Source organism: Medicago sativa, chromosome 3, assembly GCF_051527215.1.
Source record: "Medicago sativa cultivar Bolivia chromosome 3, Bolivia_mono, whole genome shotgun sequence".
Classification (NCBI taxonomy): Eukaryota; Viridiplantae; Streptophyta; class Magnoliopsida; order Fabales; family Fabaceae; genus Medicago; species Medicago sativa.
Window position 1 is genome coordinate 73,553,750 of NC_140751.1, and position 17,720 is coordinate 73,571,469.

The 17,720-nt window shown below is 31.3% G+C and overlaps 1 protein-coding gene across 1 annotated transcript; it reads right to left on the bottom strand.

Moving 5' to 3' along the window:
- Positions 1 to 12,139: 12,139 nt before the first annotated feature.
- Positions 12,140 to 16,200, bottom strand: UMAMIT17 (nodulin MtN21 /EamA-like transporter family protein). Its single transcript, XM_085753614.1, has 7 exons — positions 15,892 to 16,200; positions 15,561 to 15,623; positions 14,159 to 14,275; positions 13,476 to 13,722; positions 12,977 to 13,135; positions 12,712 to 12,863; positions 12,140 to 12,589 (listed from the first exon to the last, which is right to left on the bottom strand). Exons 1-7 carry the CDS (start codon positions 16,107 to 16,109, stop codon positions 12,367 to 12,369), a joined length of 1,179 nt encoding a protein of 392 aa, XP_085609740.1. The 5' UTR covers positions 16,110 to 16,200; the 3' UTR covers positions 12,140 to 12,366.
- Between the last annotated feature and the right edge of the window lie 1,520 nt (positions 16,201 to 17,720).

Sequence of the window (17,720 nt, forward strand, 5' to 3'; positions counted from 1 at the left end):
TCTTGCTCCCATGTCGAAGCATATTTCTAATACCACTTGTTGGGGGAGTCTGGGGTGCTTATTGAGCAGCAACGAACTAAAAATCTAAGACCCCGAAGAGATATTGACACCACATATATACGCAAAACTTTAAGGAATTGGGTATCTGACTCATCTCTCTTATATATACCATTTCTAATTGACGTGGTGCAAGGTTTGTAAGGGGTCATGAAGATTTTTTTATTTTATTAATGGGGGTCCTAGACATTTATCACATTGCTCAGACTTCCCAACAGATGTTATCAGAGTCATCTTTTAGCATGGCAGGGGAGCGGTAGTGAGATCCTAGTGTGGGTCAAGTCTAGTGATGTGAATGATTCACACTTAATTAAGAGGGAGATTATTGAAATTCAAATGTGAGTGATTAATCTGATATCGACATGAAGAAAATATTGGCTATATAAGAGAGTTGGCCCATATAACCAATATCTTAAGAAAATATAACCAATATCTTAGAAGTTCTGGATGTTGATTCATTGCTTCTCCCAAGTCCTAACGCTCTCCAAACTCCCAAACAAATAACTATTGTCATCTATCTATACACGTGACAAACTTGAAAATTACAAGATGTAGATAACTTAAAAGACTTTGGAGATCAAAAGAACGAGAACATTATTTCTTTCGTCTAACTAATCAAGTTACTGCTGATTTTAAACCTTCTGTAGTATATTAATAATATATATTTTTTTTTGGTTACATATTAATAATATAGTTGTGTGAGTTGGACTCTTTGAGGAAAAAAAATACGTTCATATAAGCGTGCTTATATTGCGAGTGGATTAATTTAAGTGCTATATAGCAATTTTTTTTATAAGCTGCTTGATTGCATTTAAATCTGTCTACTTTTTAAAAGTTGTTGTCTCTTTTGAATCACATAAAAGTGATAAACTTTTGCAAATTTAAACTATTCATCTTTTACTTTCTTTGTTTGTTTCTATATATTTTTTTCTTTCAATTTATGTATAAGTTGCCTGATCTCTTTTTTAAGTGGTGCAACTGTAATTAATATAGTAATATCGATATTTTCTTCCTACTTTTTCAAGTGATGTATATTAATTTTTAGCAACCTGGCTAGCTTTCGTACCAATGGTATTTAAATGAAAAAGTGGATTGTTTTTTTGGTACTAAAAAGTGGATTGGTCAAGCAAATTATTATATATTACTATTATGCATGGGACACTTTTTTGTTCAATCATTCTATAGTAATTTGTAAAGGCTTAACTTAAAATAAAATAAATAAAGAGCTTCTAATAAAAACTTAAAAAGAGTAGACGTCGATATTCACTTGAATGTGGCTCTGCCACTAAATTAAAGGTTTATATGCATTAACAAAATAATAGAATAAAGTAAGAAAAAGAGAAAATATATTAATATTATAGCTTTTAAATATTAAGAAAAAAAATTAAACATATTTGCACGAAATATTGATGTGATTTTTTAGAATTGTTTTCTCAACCTCTATTATAGACTTAAGAGTTTTTAAAGACATGTATATATTGTATTGTCGGGCGTGTCTAATATGAACATCTCAGAAATGATTAAAAATGAATTGATGTGATTTTTTAGAATTGTTTTCTCAACCTCTATTATAGTCTTAAGAGTTTTTAAAGACATGTATATATTGTATTGTCGGGCGTGTCTAATATGAACATCTCAGAAATGATTAATATATTGTATTGTCGGGCGTGTCTAATATGAACATCTCAGAAATGATTAAAAATGAACCTTTTGGGTGGTGGCCGGGGTTTGAACCCCGGACCTTGCATGTTACCATGTGTTGTCTCTACCAACTGAGCTAAGCTCACGATGACATTAAAAATGAACCTTTACTATTGTTAACAAATTTTTTTAAAAATAATAAAAAATGTAGAATGAAACTAATATTTTATTATAATTTACTAACAATAGAAGAGTCTACTATTGGATCGGTTCGTATTAGACAACCCCTATTTTGTCATGTTATTCTATTGAAGTAATAAGTTCTTTTTAAATATCAATTTACATATATGATTTTTTTGACCAAATTTACATATATGATAACCATAATATTATGCGTCCTATTAAATCAAATTAAAATAATGTTCATGATACTTTTATTAAATCGAATTAAAAGAAATGAATACTTGACAAAAAATAGAATTAAAATTGTACCAAAAAAAAAATTAAAATACACTCCACAAAACACAACTTTTAAGATTATGACAAATAACTTGTCAAAAAAAAAGATTATGACAAATAACGTTACACACACACACACAATAATGTTATGTTTCGTAGTGCTCATGCACAAGAGTCAAGTTTGTGACTAGTTAATTGATGTTGGCATTTTTATGGACGCTTAAATCAATTATTATCTCCATAAAAGTTCTCATGGTCTTTATTTTGGTCAAAAAGATGAGATTTCTTTAACAAGAAAGCTACTAGTAGGTAGTAGCGTTCAATTTCTTCTATATGGGACACGCATGCTTTAATTTTGTACAATAAGCAATGCACCTTATGGTCATAGCATGGTGTCCTCCAAAATCCAAAGAACATATCCAAAATATAATTGATTCATCTTTCCGTCATAATTTATCATTTATTTTTGTCAATTTAGTGCATATATAAAATCCAATTCTACTTTTAGTATTTTCTTAGGTATGTATCTAGCCTTTTTTTATTTTGATGGAATTTAGACATCTTTGGTTTATTTTCTTCAAAAAAAGACATCTTTGGTTTATGCATATCTAATTATCTTTAAGTTTTTCATGTTGAGATTGAAGTAGTTCTATTATTGTCGACAAGAAGTTTTAGTTACATATTTTTTTACGGTCAATGAATTTATTTGGTTTGTAAGAATTTAAAAAAAAAAAACTAATTTTAGTTTGATGTTAAACACATCGGTGATCAGTCAAAAATTAATTGAAGAATCGCCAAATATATAAATCAATCGGATTCAACCTATCAATAAGGAGTTAAGATCTTATCTATTTCTCAAAAGAAATGAAGAAATCCAATAGGAGAGATATATACACTAAAAGTAGACATTGATTACATCGAGATCAAGCTTGATCAAATTAAGGAATTAGCCAATGTAGAGTTTTCGGAGACCAAAATATCATAGTATAGATATCTCTCGGAAAAAAAATTTGTTTAATCAAATTAAGCATGTTATAGGACTTGAAATTAACCATGTTATGGTCAAAATCGTGGATTAATTTAGAAATGAGACTAAAATCACGAATAAAATAAAATGAAGGGACCAATCCTTGTGGATCATTTACTTAGAAAGTGTTGAGATTAAGAACACAACCAATTTTTGTGGGAAGGATCTTGGTTTATCACTTTATTACTCTTTTTGAGCATCCACGTTGCAAGATAAGCCGAATCTACACTTGAGATTTTAAGACATATACAACAAACATAATAAAAATATGAGAGAGAATTGTCTCAAAAATTGTTACAAAATAGTTATACAAATATAATTTCTCATAGTTTTTAAGTATGTATAAAGTGACGCACTATCCCATCTTTTAAATTGTCGTAGTAATCTTTGAGAAGTTCGATTTCCCCTAAACTATGTTTTGCTTTCCTTACTTTATTAATTGTACTTCCGTTACGTAAAAAGAATAATAAAAGACATTCTAAATAATAAATCCCACATGTTACTAATTTAAGGCTTTGTTGAATATGAAAGTTTAAATAAAGGGTGGAAGCAATAGCGATAGAAGAAGTGTTAGCAAATTTGATGAGTGCTAGCTATGAAATTTGGACCTACCAGCCACTATAAATCACATAACTTGGAAGCAATATAATTTGCTTTATAGCTTCAAATGGATCAAATTGAAGTTGAAAAATGATTGTCGACCACTTGTGCTAAGAGGAATTCCCAAACAGGAAAACTTGGCAATGATGTGTTGAACTAGCTAGATAACAATGGACGGCAAATATATGGCAAATATTAGTGTATCACGTTTACTAACCTAGCTTTATTGGGACATTCATGAAAAGTAGCACTAATGGAGAATGAAATTGATAAATGTGAAACCAAAAACTCCAACTATATATCCACCATTTTCGGCCACAGCAATTTATATGTTAGAATCTAAATTATTGCGGCAGTAAATATTTATCACTATCTAAGGATATATTTGATGTGGGGTCTTTTACGGAATACAAACTATACCTTTGCACAATATTGGTGTTTAATCTGTTGAAAACAGAAGCTACAACAGTGGGGCATGATTTCTTTAAAAAAAAAAAAAACAGTGGGGCATGATGAAAAAAGAATCTAATGGAATCATAGAATGTCAATGTGCAATTTCACAAGAAAAATTGTTATGATTATTTAATGAGAAATTATATTTTTATTTCTTGTTAAGAAAATGAGAAATGCTATTTGAACAACTAAAACTTTACAACCATATAAAAATATACTATTTATAACTATTGATTTAACTCGAGAAAAAAAAAAGCTGATAAAAAAATAAAAGCGCATCTACACGATACATAAATACATTGTTTTTTTTGAAAGGACATAAATACATTGTTGGACAACTAAATGATTGTTGGACAACTAAATGATTGTTCAAATACTATTTCTATATTTCTCTTATTTAATTCCATCCATAAAAATAGTTTCAATAGGAGTGAATAGCCAAATACCCTTAGGCTTTGTTTGGGAGTTTGGAGGGGAGGGGAGGGGAGGGTTTTGGAAAAAAGGAAGGAGATAGAAGACATTGGGGGGAGAGGGCTTTGGAGGTTAATTTTTTATTCATAATAAAAAATCCCCCTCATTTGGGCGAACTCAAAAATTGTATTGGGGGAGGATTTTGGGGGGTTATGGAGGGTTTATATGAATTTTTCAAATCCAATCTATGTTGTTATTATATTCTTAAAATTAAAATTATATTAATCATAAGTATTAGTTTATCATTCTCTAAAAAACTGTTCTTTCAAAAACTGTTCTTTCAAAAAATGTCATGGGTAATTGAATAAAAAAAACAAAATATATTTTAAAGTATGAGAATGCACCAAAAATACTATAGATATTTTGAATTTTTTAATAATTAAATTTATATTCCCTCAAAAAACAAAAATTTATATTTCTTTTTTTTTTTGAAGGAAAAATTTATATTTCTTGTAAAATTTTATTACGTAAAAATATTATAGACTATTTTATTGTCTACAAAAAAGGAATTTTAGAATCAGCCACTGATTGTACATGTATCATATTCTGCCTCGTGATGTTAAGCAGTGAGAAACTACTATTTGTGTAAGTTGTGCCGAATGTAATGGAATTTGATTCTCTTCATTGTGCCATTATTCCATTCTATGATGAGACGAAATGAATTATACTGCATGACATAAGCACCACTTGCAAAGCAATATTATGATTGCAAGAGATTCCAAAAAGAAACCACAAGAGTACTTAAAATCTTGTTGAGTACTGTTGAAAAACTCTCTCTCCATTGATCCAATTTAACAGGTGATTCGATGACGTAATTTGTATCAGCATAAAGGTATTAGAGCATTTCAAAAGCCACATAACGTAAATGCAAGATAATTCAATGCTTGATCTTAACTTTTGGGATTGTTGTAAAATTTCATAATCTTGTGGAATGGAGCTCTTTTCTATGCTTAGCTAGCTAGGTATGACTTATATTGACAAGTGGGGAGGGATGGACGGTATAAGAAATAATATTGTAATCTTGACCATGGTATTTAAATATAGGGTCATGTTAACTTGTGCCCCAAGGGCACATGTTAAGAAATTCAAAATGAACAACTTTGCATTGAAAAACATGATAATTTAACTTTTAAAAGGTTGACTGCATGACTTTTGATACGTATATTTCTATAATAAATTTCTTAACATGTGTCCTTAAGGGCACAAGTTAACATTTGCCTTAAATATAACACTATAAACCCTAATCCTTCCACAATAGATGAAACAGAACTACAACTGCTCTCTTGTCTGAGATTCGTGCAGACACGATTGACCGAACTTCGTTACCAAACTTTGTTTGTCTGTTGTTTTTTATTATTGTTTAGTTATTCTTTTAAAATCAGTTGCCGTTCTAACATTCATGTATCTTTTAAATTAAGAGACATGTTACTAATTTTAGACTAATTCTAGGACATGGAAATATTAAAGTAAAATCATGAGACAAAACAAGGTAAAAGACAGAAGATGTAACTCACATCAATTATTAATGGACCAAATGCAAGACATATAAGAGATGTAACCCATATTTCAATGCTTTAATGGTATTGGGTGTTAGAGTACTGTCTCAATCTCTTGGTGGTTTTGAATCATAAGTTCATTGTCATTCCTTATTCTCCCCATGACTTTCTAATAAGAATCCTATGATGACACGGAAGCTGAGACTCAGAGCCGGTCCAATAAATTTTATTTGTAGATGAGGTCTAAAATAAATTTTAATGTATGTAGCCAATTTAGTTTATGTATGAAGTCTTTTTGTTTATAATATCTAATGAAAAATGTTTTTGTTTGTTAGGAGACCTAAGCGAGGGCTTTAACAGCCTGATCATTGGACCGACCCTGCTCAAACCAAAGGAGTTAATGTGATCATATGACAAACAAGATTACCTGAAACAGTATCCCCAACTCTATGTATGCATGTGTACATGTCTTACTTTGCCGACTTCTAATGGAACACAAACAAGTTGGGGATGACATGGAAACTACACACAGTATAAAAATGGTTGGTCTTTGCGTTCACAAGGGAAGTTGGTAATAATAATGTGAATAATGTCATGACCTACTACCAATCACATTGCGAAAGCAACACTCAAACATAAAGTGGAAATGAGTAATTATTGTAATAGGATAGGATATTGTATATAAGTACCACTAATTAACAATCACCATTATAATAATTTTATACTGTGGTAGTTGATGTAAGTTTTTCCTACATGTCATATAACTATGTACACGTGAGTATATATAGGATCGTTTTCCACAGGGAGTTGCGTTATATCATAAGCGTTTTCACAATCTTTCACATTAAGGTATCATTTATAAAATGTTTGTTTGTAACACTATATCCATAGATGACAATAAATTAAACACGAGAAGAGATCGAACTATTTCGCTTGCGGTATAAGATAACGAGCAAGCATAACAGCAGCAATCTCTCGATCGATTAACAGATTCTAGCTTTATAACCAATATTATTACAATCATTTCTACAACATCCTTCGTGTCCAAAGTGACATCGTTATTTCTAAGTTAGCGTTTAAACATTCGTGTCCAAATCCCTTAAACGATAACAAAGTCGATCGGATAACTTAATCGACCGTGTCCAGCCTGATTAAGTATCCGAAAGCATTAAAATCCTGATTAAAAGTAATTATCAAAGGTTTACAAGCTTGTCAAGAGTGATATAACATAAGATAGATTGTTATTCTAGTTCTAGATTCAAGAGTTCGTGTCCAAATCATCTTGAATCTCTTTGAAAGCATTAAAAGCAAGAATAACAACAATATTGAATCATTAAGCTAGAACCTTATATATTAAAAGATCAAAAGATTACATAATAGCTTGATTGTTACCTCAATACTACAAAGAAGGTGATAGCTACACATAGACATGTAAACTAATGCAAGGAATGAAGGAAAGATGAAGATTCCATGCCAAGATCCTTGATGTCTCAATGAATCTAGGGTTGAATCTACTCCTTAATCACTTGCTTTGTGTTTCTCTCTTGGAAATAGCTCTGACCTCTCTCTTAGAATGTATAAAAATATCAATGGAATAGTGAATGACCTAAAAGAGAGGTAAGAATGCTATTTAAATGGGCCTGTGTTTTTGTACCTATGCTAATAGCGCCATTTACGCTAATATCGTGGTAAGTCGGCCTATAATCTGGCCAATGGGCTGCTGCCACGTTGGCCTTGCCCTGCTTCTACGCTCCAGCCACGCTAATGGCGTAGCTTTCTGGACTCTTTACGCTAATAGCGTGTCTCACGCTAATGGCGTGTTTCTTCATGGCCTGCTACGCTCCAGGTACGCTATTAGCGTACCTTTCTGGAGTGATTACGCTAATAGCGTAGCTTACGCTAATAGCGTGTTCTTCACAAGTGCTCCAGATTCACGCTCCAGGTGCGCCATTGGCGTACCTTTCTGACCTTGGGCTTTTCTTCCTCACGCTAATAGCGTAGGACACGCTAATGGCGTGGCTTCCTTGAATTTTGACTTTTCTTGCTCCTTGCTTGTATTTTCCTGCACAAAAAGGGTAGAATAAGGCTCAAAAGCATAAATGACATATTAACACAATATTTGGAGTTTTCCATAGAGAATCTTGCAAAACAAGTCACTAAAATGCCTAAACTCCTATATGAAATATATCACTTTTAAACACTTATCAGTAGTACTAGATTGTTTACATTTTGCATAATTTCTATTATTTTAATCTAAGAAATTTTTGATTGGTTGTTTGTAAACATAAGTATATAGTGTATTCATTCATGTAAGAATATCTCACGTGAAAAAGTGCAATTAAACTTGTGAGAAGCTTTACTATAAAGCATGCATGATATACACTTAATTAATTTGGCTAAACAATAAAATAAGTCCTCAATTAAGGTTTTGATTATATGTGTATATGCATGTGATTTTGTACTATTCATCATTATTGACTTGGTAGGAATTGCCTTGTTGGGTGTAACTTGTAGGTCCTTAGCAGGGGATCTTTGTGACAAAAGTATAAGATTCAAAGGAATCTGAATTTGATTCTCCTTGTCTAGATTCCTTCACGTTTGTAGTGCTCTTTGGCTATCTGATAATTCGTTAGTGAGCTGATGACACACAAACCACATTTAAAATCCTATAATATTTTGTACCAAAAAATAGTCGAATATTTTGCAAATATAGCTAAAGAATGACCCCTCATGCATGGCATAGTAGGATCATTGTCATGATCAATCATTAAATTCTAAGAAATGTGCTGTGATCTTCTTATCCCCTTACAACTTGCAAGCAAAGTTAGAAATATATATAGGCAGACAGAACGTGAAAGATAATGAATGCATATAAAATGGGTGAATAATTGCTATTTTCTTTTACTAAATTTTAGTGGGATGTTATGCCATTGGTATACCTAAGTCCATATTCTGGAATAATTAAAAAATAAAAAATGCATTTACACGGCTACACAAAGTATCCCACAAGCTTGATATTATTTTGGGACCGTTTACGCTTGGATTCATGTGTGAGTCGTTAGTCTCACATCGATTATAAATGAGTTACATGCGACACACATACAAGATATGTGATTCATATACTTAATGTCTTAAATTTTTTGGTGAAGATGTGATGTTTTGCCGGTCTTAGGTCATTCTTCTACATAAGAAAAGAATCAATTTTGACATGCATGGTGTTGCACCATAATTTTTCAAACTGCTCTTTGATATGTTAAAATATAATCTTGGAGTGGTTTAACAACAAGTGAAATACACTCTATTTACGGTGAAATATGATAGTTCTTTTGAACTATCACCGTCAGTATATATATGCAATGCAAGTTAAAGATGTATGTATAGATTTTAGCCAACATGATGATTGCTTTGAGTTTATAGAGATTGTCAAGACTATATATCGGTTATGGTTCTTACCTCTTCGTTACAAAATACTAATCACAAACATCTTAGACTAATATTGACTTTCTTCTTTTCTCTTATACTATTTTTTTAGAGTGTTGTCTGATGTAGTTATATTTGCTTTAAAGAGTGTGCGGATATACAGAGATTGTGGAAGAGAAGTATGTGCGTCCATAGTTTTTTTTTTACAATTATAGGATTTTCTACTTAAAATTTTCATGACATTAAATTTTTAAACTTGCCTTTAGTTAAATTCTTGTGTGGTGATTCCGTTCCTTACTTTCTCTATTTGTTTATCCACGTTAAATTCTTACCGTTGGTTAGGTTGCAACTTAAAATTTGTTCCTTTTTCAATTACTAACCTATCCCATGGGTTTGGAATTGGATCATCTGCTGCAGGGCATGATTGTAATTGTGGTTTTGTGAGTGTGAGGTGAGAGAAACCAAAAGTAAAAACATAAAGATGTAAATACTATATACGGGAGAGATAGAGACATAAAATGATAATAAAGAGTATACAAGAGGACAATACATATGAGAAGTAGGATTCATTCTAGTTGTATTTTGTTCGCACAATCAAGACATTGTTATCCCTTCGATCTTAATCGGACGGTTAAGAAAAACTAGATTTAATTTTTAGTGTTAAAGTTTTGAAATACCGAGCTCAAATCAAGATCGTCCGATCTTGATCGAACAGTTGCTGAAGCATGATTGCATGACTACGTTGTTTTGCTAGTAAATCGTGGTCCATATATGAGAAATATGATTCACTGCAATTTAGGGATGGCAATTGGACCCAAGCCCGATGGGTACCCGCAAAAAATACCCACAATGGGTAGGGTAAAACCCCGCTTTCATGGGTATGGGCTTGGGTCCGGGTATTCCCCGCAAATTTAAACAGGTATGGGTATGGGTAAGGGTACCATACTACCCAGCCCCGCAACCCGCATATACATATTTATATTATATGATAAATAATTTATTTATTTTTGATGTATAATTAATTAATTAATTAATTAATTTAGCTATTTTAGTCTAAGCCTAAACCTAAAAACTACATAATACAATAACTGATCCATCAATTTTTAAAGGATGTTTTAGATGTTTTTTATTTTGTTAAATACTAGGATTCGTACTATTTTATGAGTTGATTTTAAAAAATTTGAACCATAGTTTTATTTCAACTGTGATATTTTTATTGTATTTTTATAGTTAAAGTGCGGGTAATGTGTGCGGGTATGGGCACTAAGGTGCCCATAGGGTATGGGGAAGGGCACTAAAGTTGTTGTCCATGAAGGTATGGGTTCGGGTACGGGTATTTTTTACATACGCGGGTATGGGGAAGGGCACTGTAGTACCCTACCCATAGGGTACCCATTGCCATCCCTACTGCAATTGTTTTTTGTCCGTATTCACGCAATCAAGACATTCTTAACCCTTCAGACTTAATCGAACAGTTAAGAAAAAAACAGATTTAATTTCTAGGGTTAAATTCTTAAAATACCGAGCACAAATCAAGACCGTCAAATCTTGATCAAACGGTAATCGAAGCATAACTACATGACTACATTGTTTTGCTGACCAAAGTAAATCGTGTTCTATCTTATATTTAGTGCATGTATGTTTTTATTTCGTTTTCAATTTTCTTTTACAGAAGTCTTTGAATATTGCAAATTTCCTTAAAAAAAAAAAATACAAAGAGCACGTGTTGAATTAAAATCAGTTCTACCGACCAAATCTTACGAAATTCACGAAACCAATCTTTATTTTATTTTGGGTTAAATATGTTTTTGATCCCTATAAATATACCAACTTTTCGTTTTGATCCCTCTAAAATTTTCCTTCAACTTTTAGTCCCTATAAAATTTTCAATCACTACTTTTGGTCCCTATTTTTAAATTAATTTTTGTATTTTTTTAATGAAATTATGCAGAAATGTGTAGAATATTGGAAAGAAAACTCCCAAAAAAAATTAGAATTTTTTAACAAAACATGAATTAAATATGAATTTTTAACCCTAATAAATGTAAAAATTCATATTAAATTCATGTTATGTTAAAAAATTCTAATTTTTTTTGGGAGATATTCTTATAATATTATGAATTTTTATGCAAATTTTTATTCAAAAATATGAATTCTACATATGATTTTACTTTAAAAGAGGGACCAAAAGTAAAAAAGGAAAATTTTTAAGGGACCAAAAGTTGAAGGAAAATTTTAGAGGGACTAAAACGAAAAGTTTGTATATTTATAGGGACCAAAAACATATTTAACCCTTTTAGTTTTAACGTAGTCCCCTGTTAGGACTTAGGAGGGAATTAGAATTACAAATGTCGTGATAGATTCGTTTGACTTTTGTGATTTTTTTTTTTTAAGGAACAGATTCCTACGTTCAGTGGCACTGTTTATTTTACATATAGAATCTTTGGTTAAAAAGCACATATCATTAGATAAGTAGCTCAACATGGCAAATAAAAAATGATAGGAATCAAAAGTATTAGAAAGGACAAAAACAAAGACTAAAGCATTATATTGCATTATTTGATTCATAACATTATACTTTGAGAACGGAAAAAGTTAAGATAACAAAATAAAAGTAAAACCACTTAGGAAGGTAAATTGAAGTAGATTTTCACACCGCAGAAAATCTTTCATAACCTCTAGCAGATAGGAAAAATTGATATATAAACTATTCTTATTCTTATAAAAACTTCATCATCATGCTTATGTTGGAACATTTTTTGCTTCTCCTTTTTTCAATTTTTCAGCTGGAACATTGATCTCAATGCCTTCAAAAATGTCTGATCCTGATTTTGTACCATTCTTGATTGGCAATTGATCCTGGCCTTCACCTTTTCCTATCTCTGATGTGTCTTCACGACGATCTTTGCTTTTGCCCCATACCACAGTGTAAAGACCAATAACGATGATAATAGCTCCAAATATACTATAAAATGAAAAAGAAATACAAAAAAAATCAATTAGCACCAATATTTTAATTAAATTAGAGACTTATAATTTTTTTTTATCACTAATTTTTGTTACATATTTTAAGAGAAAGGGTGTTACCTTCCAAGATGAACTTGTTCAGCTAAGACAAGAGAACCCAATGCAGCAGTGATAATCATACATAGTGGACTGAAAGATGTGACAAAAACTGGTCCACGTTCTCTAGTTACAACCCCTTGTACATAATATGCCATTCCAGAGCATATCACACCCTGGTTATATAATTATCACAAATTTAATATTGAGTAAAAATTATTTTGTTGAATTGAAATCATTTTAGAAATTAATTATTATTCACTAAGTAAATAAATAAAGGTAGACTCACAGAATAAACACAAGCAAGAAGCCTTGAGTCCCAACCTATGACCCACACACTCATGTCTCTTTCAAATATAAGTGATGCAATTGAACCCTCAATAATACCCATCAAGCAAATCCATGCTGTTAGTGATAGCTCTGCTGGATACTTCTTCAAAGTGAATGACTAATCCCACAAAGTAGCAACATAAGTTAATTATCACATTGAATTAAAAAATAAGTTAATTATTAAATAATTTAATTAATTAGTTTATTAACACTAATTAGAATGACCCATTTCTTTGAAAAATGGATCTCTTGTGAAACAGAGCGTTCCAACAGTTGTGGGGACCATTATAGAGAAACTAATTCTCACACCATATCTAATGGTCGCCACAATTGTTACACTGTGCAACTGCTGTGAGAGATCAAATTTTAATTTTTTTGGAGTCACTAATTTAAATTAAAATAATCTAATTTATAAAGTAAAGAATATATGTCTTGATGTTTGGTTTGGATATGCTTACTTGCAAAATAAAGAATCCAGCCCAACTACAACAACTTGATATAAGCATTATTGTGCCCATCACCCAATTTTGGTCGGATGGTTGGTCGGTTGCGGCGGAGGCGTGGTGGTTGATGGCTCCTCCTCCCTTTATAATCTGATAGGCAGGGCCTTTGTACAAAGTCATAACCATAGCTCCAGAAACGGTTACAACCGTTCCAATTACTTTGGCTACGCTGTGAAATTTTCTCCAGTTCACTGACTCTAACCTGATTAATTAGTAAAATAATAATATATTAATTACCATGTCATTAGATTTATTAGAATAAATATTATAAAAAAAGATTCATTGGAATAATAATGAAGAATAAATCTTAAAAAGTAGATAAAAGATTAGAAAATTAGAGGAATCTGATTAGATATGCATAAATTGAAAATCATGTGTTGCTTATCTTAATTCAAGTTTGGACTATGTTAAATCAAACTTTAATTTAATTTAAAGATGAACCTTGCAAAGTGTGACAAACTAGTAGTAAGGGACAAAAATTCGTCCTCGTCCACTAATTAATATGGCCCCATGGTTCGAAATTGTCGGATTCCAATTATTTTTTCCAGGAACACACAATTCTAGCTAGCTTTTTTTCCTTTGCGTAAGCACATTAGTTTTTGTTTTTGTTTTCATGGTGAATTGATTGAAGCTTTTACCTGAAAGTGAGAGCCATTATAAAAGTAATAGCTGGAAGGACATTAACAGTGGCAGATGCAAACGTTGTTGATGTCATCTTCATTCCCATGTTGTACAAGTTTTGATCTAGTACTGGCCTGTTTCATTTTATCAACAACAAAAAATATTAATAACTATTTGACTTCAATTTCATTCTCTGCAATTTGTACTTTGAGCCGGAAAAAAAAACAAGAAACAAAACCTAGCCATAGAAAAATGTTTAAACTATTGTAACTAAAAAAACTACTTGCCTTATAACTTGTTCCTTTTACTAAATAAATAGTAAAAATTGTTCCTATAATTCATGGGGATTGCTAAACAGCTATTGGTGAAATCTTTATCGAATAATCAATATCCAGAAAATTATATTATCACATCTCAATCCAAAACTTTAAAATAATATATAAATTGACTCGATGGTTTGAGAGATATATATGAATTGAAGTGATTAGGAATTCAAATCCTCCACAATTTATTTTTCTCGCTAATTCTTTTTTCCAATAGCACGAATTAAGATAAGGGTAAAAAATTAAAATGATATTAATAACGAGTTTTTAATATATTGATTATTACATAACTTATTAATCAATGACAACTTCACTCTAGTTTGATTGATTGTGTAACTTGAAGAGTTTGGTTCTCCATACTCTCTGCACGGGTGCTGTGAAATTCATTGTACCCATGCAATAGAGGTAGAAGACCCAATGCCTCATAAAACTATATATTATCCTAAGAAATGAAATCACACAATGGGGAACATTTCGTCCTTATGATTTTTGTGGTGGTGGGTCACTTGATACAAAATGATGAGTCCGCTAGAAAATGCAGGGCAATATGAGGGTGTAATTATTCGACAATAATTCATTTCTATTTGCTTTTAGGCTGGTTAAATAAGGTTCCAGTTTTTTGTACCAAAAAAAAGGTAAGGTTCTAGTTAGTTCTTCTATTTTTATTCACCGAAAAATGTTTTTTTAGAATGTTAAATCTTCTTTTCTAAAATTGTAAATGTATTAAACTCTTATTTGCGATTATCTAGTAAATCAGTGAAAAATTGCAAGACCAAGCAAAAGGTTTTAAAAAAATATAAATCAAAGAGATCAAAAAAGTGTTATATTTTAGTGTTTTTATATCCTATGAATCTTTTTGATTTCCTCCACCCAACCAAGAAAGATTATGAATTTTATGGTACTTCAAATAGATAAATAAAATATATTAGGAATATTGTAGAGATAGCTACTTATGCATGCATGCATGCTTGTGCGCTTCAAAAAATATTATCAGTGCCTAACTCATGATCATGAAGATACTAATAAACAGAACTAAGTGTATATGATTCGATACTGCGAATATAGCATTAGGTGGAAATATCCCGAAGAGCCTTACTCAAGGAAACCAAGTGCCACTATCCTCAGGAAGATGGGGAGAGTCATCTTTGGCCTTGTTTTTCTGTAAATATAAATAATCAAAACAAAACCTTGTTAAGCTTATGAAGGCAAAGTATATAGTAGCTATACAAATACTGAAAAAAGTTGAATTCTAGAAAGAAATTGTATATGAAAAAAAAAATCCGTCTCAAATTTTGTTGTCAAGTGTTAAAGACATTAAAATTAAAAACTAAAGACTAATTTCATTTTGTCCGTTTCTAATCTCTATCAATAATTCAACATCGTTGAAAGAGACATAAAAAGAGGAAGAAAATGATCGAGGAAGGTACCTTTCGAGCACAAGCGCGAAAGGAGTAATTATAATTGCGGCCACAACATGACGGTACACGGAGAGAATCCAATGGCTCATACCATGTTTGAAAGAAACCATAGTAATGATGTACATCCCCGAGTAACCAAATTGAAGGGACAATATAGCAAGGTATGGTTTAATCTTGCGAAGCAGTGCTCCATTGTTCAACTTACCATTAGCATTTTGGTCCTCCATTTTTCTATTGGTCTATGGAAGCACTGGGTTTGATACACACACAAAGCGCACACACAAAACTATAGGTTATGTGAATTGTGAGTTTGTGGGTGACCATCAAAATGCAAAATAGGCTTTATATAGGCCAAAAAAGCTAATTGTTTAAAAAAAGTGAAGCCCCAGTTTCACACAACACCGGCACTTAATGGCACTAACTCTCTCACCTCAAATTTTCACCTTAGAGATTCCCTTATCCATTTTCCAAAACAAGCCCATATTCCGATCAATTACTAGAATCTGATTTTATGTTTATTATGGAATCAATGTTTTTTTTTTTTTTTTTTTCCTTCTAGAGGTAATCCTATTTGAGACACAATGTCAAATAGTAAATGTTGATACCTCACTCGATTGAGATTCAAATATTGAGTCACCATATTTTGGAAGTCTAAACCCTTCTGCTTTACCCAATATCTATGTGAGTTCTGGAACAAACCTAAACTCAATCCACTACGAATTATGTCTTTAGTATCCTCAACACTCGTAATTTTTAAGTTAAAATCCTAAGATTTTGTTTAATTTTAGTCCTTAATTTATTGTTATAGAGATTAAATACAAGACTAATAACACTTTTTTTTTTTTTTGTAAAATCTTAAAAAGATGAGACAAAAATTAAATAATTTTTTTGTAAGTACTAAATCTAAAATTATAATTTATGGGACTAAAAATATATTCTATCCTTACATTTTATATGTTGGTTTTAAAAATATTTTATTTTTCTTTATATTTGATTCCCACGTAGAATTTTTGTTTGCTTTGCCGCTGGTAAATTTAATGGTATTACTACTAGCATTCACATGATGGAATGGAAATGAAAAGTTGATGTGCAAATTATACCGAATACAAACTATGGCCAACCTATTTTTATTGTGTCGTGTGGATAAAGGTACACAATTCTCTAATCACAAAAAACAACTAATTGTCTAAGTGTTTGCATGTACACCATCTCTACCAAGAGAATGCCACCATCCTCCGTCCGTCGTGTCACCACAACTCCGACCGTCGATCTTAGTCCACTTCGAATCGGTTGATATCATAGAATCAATATTAATAAAGTGAGGAAGATATTATATGCATCTCTATATAAAAATAATTTTTTTTTGAGAGATATAAAAATAAATTTTATTGTACTCTTATTGTAATTTCACTTTATTTTGTGTTCGCTTAATTTATGGGAAGTAGGAGATGTTTGATTTCATTGACCAACAAATGGAATTTACGTTTAGTGCTTGGTCATGACGCAAGCAATTTTGTTCCTTTGTGATGTTAAGTAAGAGTGGGTGCTGTACATGTGGACACCATTTTTAAAGATACGAATGAGTAAAACGTTATTCGTTATGTAGGGGCTTTTGCCTCTATTAATTAACTAATAATAACTACCCTAAGTCAATTCTTTCGGTAACAGATGCCATAATCCGTAATAAGATCTTATTGAATTGAACCTACAGAAATAGAATCTCATGCTAAAATCTTGTCGGAGTATGGTAATTATATCAATCAATATTACAAACAACAAAATTACTACCCTTCCGATTTCCATCCCTAATTTTTGTCCTTTAAGATTAGATACACGTA